This window comes from Panthera uncia, assembly GCF_023721935.1.
Source record: "Panthera uncia isolate 11264 chromosome E2 unlocalized genomic scaffold, Puncia_PCG_1.0 HiC_scaffold_19, whole genome shotgun sequence".
Classification (NCBI taxonomy): domain Eukaryota; kingdom Metazoa; phylum Chordata; class Mammalia; order Carnivora; family Felidae; genus Panthera; species Panthera uncia.
Window position 1 is genome coordinate 30,533,957 of NW_026057588.1, and position 12,040 is coordinate 30,545,996.

At 43.0% G+C, this 12,040-nt stretch overlaps 1 protein-coding gene across 1 annotated transcript in view; it reads left to right on the forward strand.

Moving 5' to 3' along the window:
- LPCAT2 (lysophosphatidylcholine acyltransferase 2) overlaps positions 1-12,040 on the forward strand; it is an 86,191-nt gene that overhangs the window by 45,864 nt on the left and 28,287 nt on the right. The window contains exons 8-9 of the mRNA XM_049621213.1: positions 7,711-7,793; positions 10,623-10,748. Of these exons, the coding sequence (XP_049477170.1) occupies positions 7,711-7,793; positions 10,623-10,748 (209 nt within the window). The remainder of the gene's footprint in view (positions 1-7,710; positions 7,794-10,622; positions 10,749-12,040) is intronic.

Here is a 12,040-nt window from a genome sequence, read left to right on the forward strand (position 1 = left end):
CTTTTTCTTTCTTTCTTTCTTTCTTTCTTTCTTTCTTTCTTTCTTTCCTCTCTCTTTCTCTCTTTCTCCCTCTTTCCCTCCCTCCCTTCCCCCTTTATTCCCTCCTTCCTTCTTTTCCATTACAGTGTTTGCATTCTCCAGCCAGTTCTTAGACCTGTTTGAATAATATTTGCTGGCAAAGAAAGAATATATCCTTTGATAACTTCACAAACAAAATGGCTAGCACCTGGTTTAGAATAGCTGAATTGGTAAGATTCAATGTGTTCGAATTGTGGTGCAGGGCAAGAGGATGGGACTCTGTGGCCTTCACATGTAATCTTCTTATTTTAATTATGTTTATTTTAGATTCATGATGCTACCTTTCACCTTGGGGACTTCTCACCACTTTATGACTTTTGACTATTTTAATTCCCCCCGGTTGGGCACGATTGAAAAATGTATCCTGCAGCCCGTCTGGTGCTCTCTGTGTCCACACCCTGGCTCAGGGCCCTGGAGAGTTGGGCGCTGTGTCAAGACTCCGGCTTCTGCACCACATCTGGGGATGCCCGACTTGAGCTGCCACACATGTAGCTTAGTTAGAAGGCTCGGCGTGTTTAGTTGTGCCAACTACAGTCGTGTTGGTTGTTCAGAAGCACCCCCTCCCAGCGTCCATGTTCATTACAACTGATGGAAATCCTAGTTATTATTTTTTACATATGTTTTTAGAACTTTAGAACTTCTAGTAACCAGTTAAGCTTAATTAAGATGTACTGTTCAAGAATGTGGTCTTAAGTTTTGCGGTTTTTATTTTTATTTATTTTTTATTTTTTTAATGTTTATTTATTTTTGAGAGAGAGAGAGAGAGAGAGAACAAGCAGGGGAAGGGCGGAGAGAGGAGGGGACAGAAGATCCAAAGCGGGCTCTACAGTGACAGCAGCAAGCTCGATGTGGGGCTCGAACTCGTGAACCGTGAGATCATGACCTGACCTGAAGTCAGAAGCTTAACCGACTGAGCCACCAGGCACCCCAAGTTTTGCAGTTTTTAAAATGAACTTGAGTGGATCATTTGGTATCCTTTAGACCTGTTAGACCTCACCTTTTGGTGAGTCATAGGACATCTCTGGATGCTGAAGGCTGTATTCTTTCCTTTTACAACTCACTCCTCACTGATGATGATTTTCCAACTCTGTAGTTACCAAAACCATTGGATAGCTAACACCTAGGGAGTGTAATGTCTCCTCCCCTCACTCCCTCTCTGCTTTCTCAAGCAGAGAACTTGTTTTTGAAAAGGCCATTATTTCCTTGACTCTTGAGTCTTAAAAATACAATCAGGTCCAAACCTCACACCCTCTATAATTGGTCTTCCGGCATCCTTGAACAATGATGCCATGTGTGTCCGCAGAAGGTTCTCCTGAAAGTTATTCTCTGGATCATAGTGGCATAGTGGATGTGTTAACTGTCTTTGAGTGGTTACTTTTATTGGCCAGCTACCTCACACGTATGTCTTTATAAGCATCTGGCTTAGGGGCATAGGGAAGAAGATAGCTAGTAGGAAACATCCCCAAATGTGACATAAATCAACAGCCTGCTAGTGAATCTCATGAAAGAGAATCCAAGCAAAGCCAGATTATAGGGCCCTATGTGGACAGCAGCTGTTTTATGAATGGAAACAGGGCATTCACAGTGATCATCAGTCTGTTTCCTCCTTCATAGGTTACATATCTATTTGTATTCAGAGCTATCCATTATAATACAGGTACAGAAAAATGATTTGTAGGCAGACAGAAACATTTTGTTTTAGTAAATTCTTTTGCAAAGCTTAAAGCAAGCTTCTAGCGGCTAAAATTGGACTTAGAGTACTTTATGGTGGGCAGTCCATTGTCACAAGTAAGAGAAGGTCATTTTTTTTTTTAATTAAAAAAAAAATTCTGATTTTGGAAAGGATTGTAATAGTGAGTGTTATGACCAATCCCTATAGATAGATACAACTTTTTATTTATTAAAAAAAATTTTTTTTTAATCTTTATTTATTTTTGAGAGAGAGAGAGAGAGACAGAACGTGAGCAGGGGAGGAACAGAGAGAGAAGGAGACACAGAATCCATAGCAGGCTCCAGGCTCCGAGCTGTCAGCACAGAGCCCGACACGGGGCTCGAACCCACGAACTGAGAGATCATGACCTGAGCCAAAGTCAAGGCTTAACCAACTGAACCACCCAGGCGCCCCAATACAACTTTTCAAATCTCCAAAGAGTTTATTACTTAGGGAAGGTTCAGGTATGTTTATGTAGTTTATTTAATTATCTAAACACACTCATATGACTTGTAGTTTTGAATCTAAAACAAACAAGCCTTTTAGAAAACCTCTATCATGCAAATATACACACACACATAAAACCTATATATGTGCTTGTTTTAACAAAGCTAATTTCTTCTGGAACTCGGTAGAATTCTGAAATTTCTAAGTAGTAGCAGAGAAGTAGAATGTTGTATGTGTTGCCTAGGTGGCACAGTCAGTTAAGCGTCCGACTTCGGCTCAGATCATGATCTCACGGTCCGTGGGTTTGAGCCCCGCGTCGGGCTCTGTGCTGACAGCTCAGAGCCTGGAGCCTGCTTCTGATTCTGTGTCTCCCTCTCTCTTTGCCCCTCCCCTGCTCACACACTGCCTCTCTCTCTCTCTCTCAAAAATAAATACACATTATTTTTTAAAAAAAGAAATAGAATGTTATATAAAGAATATTAGCTGGGGTTTTCTTCCAATTCTGCTGCTACCAACCTGTATGTGCTCGAGTGAATGACTTAAGCCTCTCCTAGCCTGTGTTCTCAGTGGTAAAATGGGGATAATGGCACCTCTTTTATAGGGTGGTTAGCATTTAATAAGGTTACTTACGTACTAGCACGTGGTAGGTGTTCAATAAACATTCACTTGTATTTCCTTATCCTCTAAATGTCTCTGTTCTTCAGGGAAGAAAGCAGCGAATGTTAGTTCGTAAATGCCTTCCTTGATTCGCATTTGCTCTTTCTTGAAGACTTAAAAGAAGAATCACGAGAAGAGCCAGAACTCCACGTTTGTTGAGAGTGATTCGTTAAAGTCCTTTCCTGTTACTTGGAAGAAGAAAAGACTGATTGTAGTATCGTCACCCATCAGTCTTTCTCTTTTTCACGATGGTCCATTTGGTAGAAAGGAATGTGCCCCGCGTGGTCAGGAAACAACGAATAAGGCAGTTTTGCTGGGCCTGAGTAGCCATGTAAAGGGTTGGCTCTGGATATCGGATCGCCTTCAAAATGGGCTGAAGAATTCTGACTTTATCTTGCGTGCAGCCTAAGGCCCCGGCGGAGGTAGGGCACTCCCAGACCAGCAGGACAAATGAGGTGTTAGCATGGGAAATATGTCGGTTAGCCTCCCCTTAGATGGGGCAGGGTGGTGCCGAGCCTGCGGGGGGGAGGAACAGAGCACATTGAAGCGAGGCCCCGAGCCAGTCTCGGGAGCAATGGGAAAGAACTGGGAAAGCTCACTTGGGCTGTTGTGGGGAGGCAGTGCCTGCCGTCTCCCCACCGAGGTTCCATAGCTGAATCTGTGAGATAATCTCATGGCGGGCAGATTAATAGGGGAAAAGATACACACATCTATTCATTTTTAATATGTGTGCAAGGCGTCATGGGGAATAAAAAGTGGATACCACAAAAAGGAGTGAGGAAGGGGAGGGAGGGGGTAGGCCACGCAGGGGAGAGTCAGTGGTTTTTAGGAAAGACTGGTGGGCCCTGGGAAGAATAGACCGGGAGCTATGATAGCGTGTGATCACGTTTGTCTGTGTGTGATGTCAAATTCCAGTCGTGTCACCTGCGGTAAGAGCCCATCTTCCCTGTTCGATGAAACTCCCCAGGAAGGACTTTAGGACAGATGAGGGACAACTGAGTTCCTTTCGGAGTAGCTGACTTTAGGGAGGTAAGGGAAGTTCAGAGAAAACGTCTCCCCACATTGGCTATTTTCCAAGCGCCTTCAGCTCAAAATAATCAGTATACCAAAGCGGTATGTTTTGGGGTCGCATGTCCTTAACTCTTTCACTGTCTTCTTTCAAAAGTTGAGCGTGAAGTACCATTGGGATGAAAAGCAGGACTGCAACCTGAGAAACACAGACCGTGTTTGAAACATTTAGATATGACGGCAGCAGGTGCAGCACAGATATCCAAGCCGCAGTGAGGTTCATGTTAAGTAACTTGATCCTCACCTGTCACACAGACACTAAGGAAACAGACTCAGTATTGAGATCACATTTGGGGGCACACTTGCATGATTAAAAGGAAAAGGGAAGACCTTCAGCAAAACAAAACTATTTCTGAGTCTGGAGGCGGTATGGTCACCTGGGGAAAATCACATAATTTTCAAGCAGCTGTAAGGACCCTATGGAGCTTCCCATGGATCGGAGGAGCCTCAGCCCATAAGATTGTGCACCTTTCTTTAGCATCCCGCAGTGGTCTCTAGCAGGGATGGGAAGGCAGGAGCAGGAGAGGCGATCATGGGTATGTGGTTGGCGCCATGGGTGTGGCAGAAGGGGGAGATTCTGGATGACAGAAAGTCCACATGGAGGTGTCTGACTCCTGAAGGGCAGTGGGGACAGGCAGGCAGCTGTTGCCAGGAAGGGAGGGACGAGCATATCCTGAGGGTCACTAGCAGGTTCTTACAGTCTGTGCCGGACCAGGTTAGAGAAGTAAAAGCTAATAGGCGATGAAGGGAAATTCTCATGGAAGAACTTGCCAGAGAAGGTTAGCGTCCTATGTTTGTCGCCCTGGCTGAGGTACAGCTGAGAGCACCTGTGACCAGGTGGAGAGCCGTGAGATCAACATGTCTGACGAACCGTCCATGTGGATACTCGGGATGGTGAGAGAAGGTGAAGGTAGAAAAGAAAATTTGGGGTCCTGAAGACCCTGCAGTATTGAGCTGTGTATTAGGGGACAGTAGCAGACAACGACAATCACGTTTTCCTGTCTTCAGCCAGTCTCCCTACCCGCATAGAGGACACGTATATGCTGTGAGCCTTGAATGTCTACATGCAAAATGGAAATGTGTTAAAGAGGGCTAGGTCCGCTCCAAGGAGAAGTGACTTCTTACGAGAATTTCCATTGAATTGCTTCTCAGGAGGCATGGGAGGCCTCCAAGGCCCGTGAGGGTCAAATACAGGCTGTTAATTATTTTGTACTCCCAGTGGGATTTTCTTCATTGAGAATAAAATGCCATGCCAATATGAGAGTTATTAAAAATTCTTTCACGGAAAATATTACCTGCAGTAAAAGGAATTAAACCCACAGTTCGTCGTATTATGTTTGGTTAACAGTGTAGCCGTAATTTGTTTTTCAGGGTTCTCAAGGATGTGCTTTTATGACCTACAGATTAAGCGTGTGTCAAATGATCGTGTGGCTTTTTTTTTTTTTTTAAAGTGAAGAATTATATGGCAATTTAAAACGTTTTTGTATTCTTTTGTTAGAGGTTTTGTGAACATTGATTTTTAACGTCCTGTTTGCTTCCTTGGATTTCCTACTAAGCACGCATGAGAAATTCAAATCTAGAACAGGATGGAGGGACACTTGAGAAAGATTTATCTGCAAAGATCGGATGTTACTCTGGATACATAAGTGATGTGGGGACCTCTGGTGGCTTAGCGTGTTTTTCCATCTTAAAGAATAACGATCCTAAGTGGAAAGCTGGCCGTCGAATTCCAGTTGGAGAGGGCTTTCGAGAACGTCGAGTCGAACTTCCTCGCTTGACAAGAGGGGGAACTGAGTCTCATCAGGGCTGAATGACTTTCCTGGGACCTCACGGCGGACACAAGACGGCAAGCAGCCGAAACAGTGTTCTTTGCACAGCATGCCACTGTCCCCTGGGAGAGGCTGTGTCACCTAGCGGTCAATGACGGTCAATGTCACCTAGCGCACGGTCCTACCATTCCTTCCAGTTTGTCCTCCCGTACCACTTGCATCCATGCTCGCCTCTGCACCCTCACTCCCTCTGTTCGTGGTCTTTCCTTCTCTCACGGGGTGATTCCAGACCCCCCAGGGCTTGTCCCTGCTCTTAGCCTTTTCCTCTTTGGTTTGTCCACTCCTACCAACCGATGTTTCTGCTCAAAAGCTTGGACCTGGTCACGCCAGCCCCTGGCTCACACTTCATCTCTGAATCACCCTTGCCCAAAGGCTGCTTGATGCGATGAACAGGATTTGAAAACAGGTCGACATGAGTCCAAAAGTGGTGTTCTTTATACAGTCTTCTTTCTCTTTCAAATCGTGATCCTGCCACTGGTGTGTGGTCTTAACCTCTTCAAGCTACTTTCTTCGCCCGTCAAGTGCAAGTGGTAGAACTGACCTCAAGGAATTGTGGAGAGTTAATCTTATAAAGCCCCTAATATACAGTACCCGGCACGTACCCAGCCTATGGTACGTGCTTAATGGATGGGAGCTCTCGTTGGTAGACTGCACTCATCTGTCATAACTTTTACCCCACCGCATGGAGAGCTCCTTGAGGGCAGGGGCTTTGCTGTCCTGTCTTCTGGGTTTAGTGCAATGCCTGGCATACAGGAGGTGCCTCAGCAATATTTATTGAATGAAAATGGGCCATGAAGTCTTAAGCACGTCTTTTAATGTGAGTCCCAATCCTGTGACTAAAATCAAGAGGACTGGTGGAATGAAAATAATGCATATAAAACCCCTAGCACGGTGCCTGGTTCATAGTTATAATTCAATGAACAGTAGCTATTGGCGAGATCATGTTTATCCTTAAAAAGCCAAGATCAAGTATTAGCTCTTCTGTAAAGCTTCTTTGGCTGCCTTTCCCTGCCCCCTGCCAAATTAATCATTTCCTATCCCTTGCTCTCATACTCCAGGAAGGATGGTTGAGTGGGGAAAACAAGGGTTTTAGAATCTGATAGGACTTGGGCTGAGTCCTGGTCATGTGACCTTTATAACTTGAACCTAAGTTAGTTGGTCTATCCTAGTAAAATACAGATCTTTTTTGGAGCAGGAATAGAGTCCTGTTAATCTTGCCTGGTATATAGTAGGTGCTCAAAAAATATGCAATGAGTTCAATATAGCACCAAAATCTTGTTAAATGTTAGAAAACTGTAAATAAAACAAGAACAGTACAAATGAGACATTACAGAATATCAAGTAGAGAAAAAAAGTAAAATTTAAAATAACACATGATACTCTGCAAAAGCTAGAAAGCCGATGCTAAGGGTTAAAAGAGAGCAGAAGAAATGCAAAGCGTGACATTTGAACAAATGATAAAAATATGGCTGACACAGGCGTGGGTAGAGAAGATAAATCATAAGAAACAGGTTGCTTCTGGTACTAACATTTTCACACAAAGGGCTGGAAGTGGTAGGAAGTACAGCTTGGAGAATAAGGTCTCAGAACCTACAGCTTTACAACTTCCAGAATATTCCAGGCACCGGCTTCTTTCATCCTCATCGCACTGAAGTGAGTGGGTGATCACAGCCCTCTTGTTAGGGTCCAGGCAACAGTGAAGAAAACTCCAGAGACCTACCAGTTAACACACAGAAAGACGCAGGGCTGGACTACGGATCCGCTGAGTCCGCACACAGTGTTGCTCCCTGTCTAGCATGTAACCCATGTGCCAGGAAGGTGGGGGATTTAATATAATGACAGACAGCTTATAAATTAATGTATGTAGCATTTAATGCTTAGGCCTAACAGTTGTAATGGAAAGGTATGTTTGTCTTTCAGTTTATGCCTGTTCAAGTACCAAATGATGAAGAAAAAAACGATCCCATCCTTTTTGCCTGTAGAGTCCGGAGTCTAATGGCAGAGTGAGTTTCTATATATCATCATAATCAATAAATAGTTTTTAAATGATTGGTAAATATATGGTTTTTATATAGTTTTAGGATTTGTTTTTTTTGTTTGTTTGTTTTTTGTTTTTTTAATTCCGAGGGTCTCATTTCTTAACTCATTCTGGTTAGAAATTTTAAATGTGCCCAGGAATGTGGTAAAACAATCTACGAATATTTTCCCCAGATGCAGCCCCAAACTAATGGATATGTGTCTTTGCCAGAAAGGGAGCAGGGAGGATTCAATAACCAGAAGAGACCAGCCAGTGACTTCCACGGGGTGGATTCTCCTAAGCTGGCCTGTGGCTGTCTGACAAAGCCTTGTGACGGTCTGAGCCCTTCATGGTCCGCTTCCTATGGCCCAGCCTCCCCAGAGCTGCCAACGCTGGGTGTTTCAAAGGCATTAATGAATACAGCAACAAAAAGGAGGAAGTTTGCAAGGGAACGTAATGGAGGCACAGAAACGGGGGGGAGTCACCCCCATTCGGAATGGCTATAAGTTTAGGATTTGTAAATCGCAAAACGGGAGGCAAGTATTGTCCTGAGCTTAAGGGAGTTTTAGCTGCCCATTACTCTGATTAGATCAATCTCCTCCCGTCCTGTAATGAAAGCATGCGTGTCATACTGTCCAACCTCCCAGGCAGCCCTACGGGGTGCTCACCCTCATGCCAGGTGCCACCTCTTTCTGCCATTCCGGTAGGAGGGTTGACGCTCATAGGCTGGCGATATTTATCCCCAGTAAACATTCAAATGAGAACTCTGAATTTAGCTTCATGACTGAATTTGGTATTATAAGCAAGATTATATTTTTTATTACGTATATATTATATATATATATTAATATTTCACAGGAGAAGAACTTTATTTCCAAAACAATAAATTTTCAAATGTTCAAAAAATTTTACTATGTGTACCTATAGGTACTTGATTTTCCCAGTTTCTAGATTAGCTACAAAATTTGCTTTTATATTGTTTTCTTCCCTTTCTCCTTATGTTTTCATATGAGCTCATGTCCAAAAGTTAGGAACTAAGATACATTTGGGGAATGGAGGGAATTTATACCAGGTATTTTGACCTGCCGATAATTTGCCTAAAAACAGAGCAGGGATTTGATCAGGCAGCCGTTTTGGTTTTTTTCTGAATTTGGAGCCGTGGAGATTTAAGGGTCTTGGATAAAGAGTAGGAAAGACCTCCATTAGCTGCACAACCATGGACAGACAAGTCCCTCGAGGCGTCCTTTTCCTCCAGTGTAAAGTGGGAGTTAGAATACTCGTCTCTCCTCTCTGATGGTTTTGCTTATCCTGAGAGTCACCTAGGAAAAGTGTATGACAGAAGCATTTGAAAGTGGTAAAGTGGGGTTGCTACTACTCTTGATAAATACTTACCGAGTACTGTGCCAGGCTGTTACTCTGGGTAGCTAACGTGACCCTCACAGCACTTCTAGGAGGCAAGCGAGGGACCCGAGATTCAGAGAGGGAAGTCGTTTGCCCAAGATCATAGCAGACAGTGAGGGTCTGGGCTGGGACTCAGATCCCCACTTGCTACCCAAACCCAAAAGCTCTTAACGAGCATGCTATACCCATGGAGCATGATAAATTATACATTCCTGAGATAGTTAAAATGTTTATTTTCCCGCTTACGTATTCTTTAATTTTTTTTTTTCAATGTTTTTTATTTATTTTTGGGACAGAGAGAGACAGAGCATGAACGGGGGAGGGGCAGAGAGAGAGGGAGACACAGAATCGGAAACAGGCTCCAGGCTCCGAGCCATCAGCCCAGAGCCTGACGCGGGGCTCGAACTCACGGACCGCGAGATCGTGACCTGGCTGAAGTCGGACGCTTAACCGACTGCGCCACCCAGGCGCCCCACGTATTCTTATACCAGAATGTTTACTCATCAAAAATAGCCTAGTTGTAGATAGAAAAAAATACTTTATTCGTATCCCATTCGTTGAAAATGTCACGTTCTTCACGGTGATTCAACAAAACCAAATACCGTTGAAGATCTAACTTCATGAGTCTCGCTGAATATTTGTGAATGAAAGTTTTGTGAAGAGGAATCTTCAGGAAATTATTTCATGTTCTGGCCAGGCTTTCTTCTCAGTACTCAGTTTTTTTTTCAAGTCATTATATATATATATATATATATTTCCAATCTAATTCATTATCAGATCTCTGAGCAGGAGGGAGCTAGTAGGGGTTATGTGCTCCTTCGAGGGTGGAGGATGTTTAGGTTTGGAAGAAATCTTGAGCTTATTATCAGTTCTCTTTAGTATTTTCAGAAGATTATGTAGCAAGAAGTCATCTCCAGTTTCGAGAGATGGAAAAACGCAGATGGCTAGCGATTTGGGTAGATTACTCACTTACACTGTGTACAGACAAATGTATCTGTTCAAATGGTACTCCCACAGGCATTTTCGGCCCATCTTTACGATAGATAACCCTGTAGAGTAAGTAGGGTAATTATTCCTATATACAGATGACAAGAGCGAGGCTTAGGTTAAGAGCCAAAAGGTCCACAGCTGGTGAAAGACTCCACCGGACTGGAACATAAGCCTTATTCCTTTCCCTGAGACTGAAGTCAACTATTGTCACAGTTAAAACACAAAACAACCAGGAAGTCTGTGCAGAAGGAGAGAAATACGTCTCTTTTGCAATAATAAGCCAAAGCTACTGGTTTAAAAAGTAGTAAATACTTCCCTGTTTACTGTTGTTCGTTCACCAGCTCAGGCCTAATGAAAAAATCATTACCTTTCTTAAAAAAAAAAAAAAAAAAATTGAATTTGTTTGCTTTGAAATGCCGTTTAGAGCTTTGGGAATTCCAGTAACAGACCACACTTATGAAGACTGCAGATTAATGATCTCAGCAGGACAGCTAACATTGCCCATGGAAGCTGGGCTGGTGGAATTTACCAAAATTAGCCGGAAATTGAAGTAAGTATACCTTTAAATTGCTACACTTTTGTAAAGGTGTCCCAAAGAGATCTGAACTCCTCTACGCTTATTTCCCCTGGTTTCATTAATGCTCGGCTCTCGAACCTCCATGGTGTTTATTAAGGAAGGCAGAGTTGTAAATTTATCTCCTGCTTAGTTCATCTAGTTGTGTTTTTTCGAGGACAGTTAACTCAGAGACATGTTGGTCACAAGAGGAGACTGAGAGAGAGTGGATATGGACCAGCACAGATCTGCTTCCACCCAGAAGGGTCTCAGAGCAGTCAGCCTACCCCGCTGCCCTTTGCAAGGATGGCGTAATTAGATGGGACTGGCATGCGGCGGTCAGAACTTCTCGTGTGAAAAATGAATTGACTTGTAGAGAAGCAATTCTGACCATCACTGAATTTTAAGTACTTACCCTCAATCTCCTTTTTCTTCTGGGTACATACTTTTTTTTTTTTAAGGCCAAGACACCCCTTTGTGCTTTTATGAACAACCCATTTGAACCATCTGCTATGAAAGCTGTCACCCCTCGTTTCCCACTTACTACCATTCACTCTGTTTTCACCCCTATTAGGGATTTGCAGAATGTATTGATTCCCTTGGCCTTGGCATCCTCCGTAGGAGGGAGCTGCAGAACCAGTTATTGTGTTAAAGGTTAATATTTACTTATTTTTTTAAATATTTTTTTGATACTTATTTATTTTTGAGAGAGAGGGACAGAGTGTGAGAGACAGAGAGGGAGACCCAGAATCTGAAGCAGGCTCCAGGCTCTGAGCTGTCAGCACAGAAACCCACAAGCCACAAGGTCGTGACCTGAGCCAAAGTCGGATACTTAACCGACTGAGCCACCCAGACACCCCAGAGGTCAATATTTAAAGATAATAGATCAAGTATTATTTATATCTTCTAGATAGCAAACATATTTTGATGTTATATTTACAAAATTCGTATAAATTTGAAAAGTTTAGATAGTTACTGAAATTGGATACAGAGGAAAGCAGTTATGTGTTAAGTCACCCGTTTAGTAGTACAAGACAAAGGCAGATGTGCTGTAAGCTACGGTACGTTTTCTGGTGTTTTAGTGTTTTTATAACTAATATCGGAGGAAGTGTGTCCTATCTAATGAATCTCGGACACAACATTTTGTAAAATGTGCGTTCATTATCAGCCTGGAAGCTCCTTAGAAATTAAGAGTGGTATTTTTTTTTTTTTAACAACTCAATAAGTACTTTTGACTTAATTAGTAATATTTGGATTACAATACGATTTCTTATTTTCTTTTCATGAGT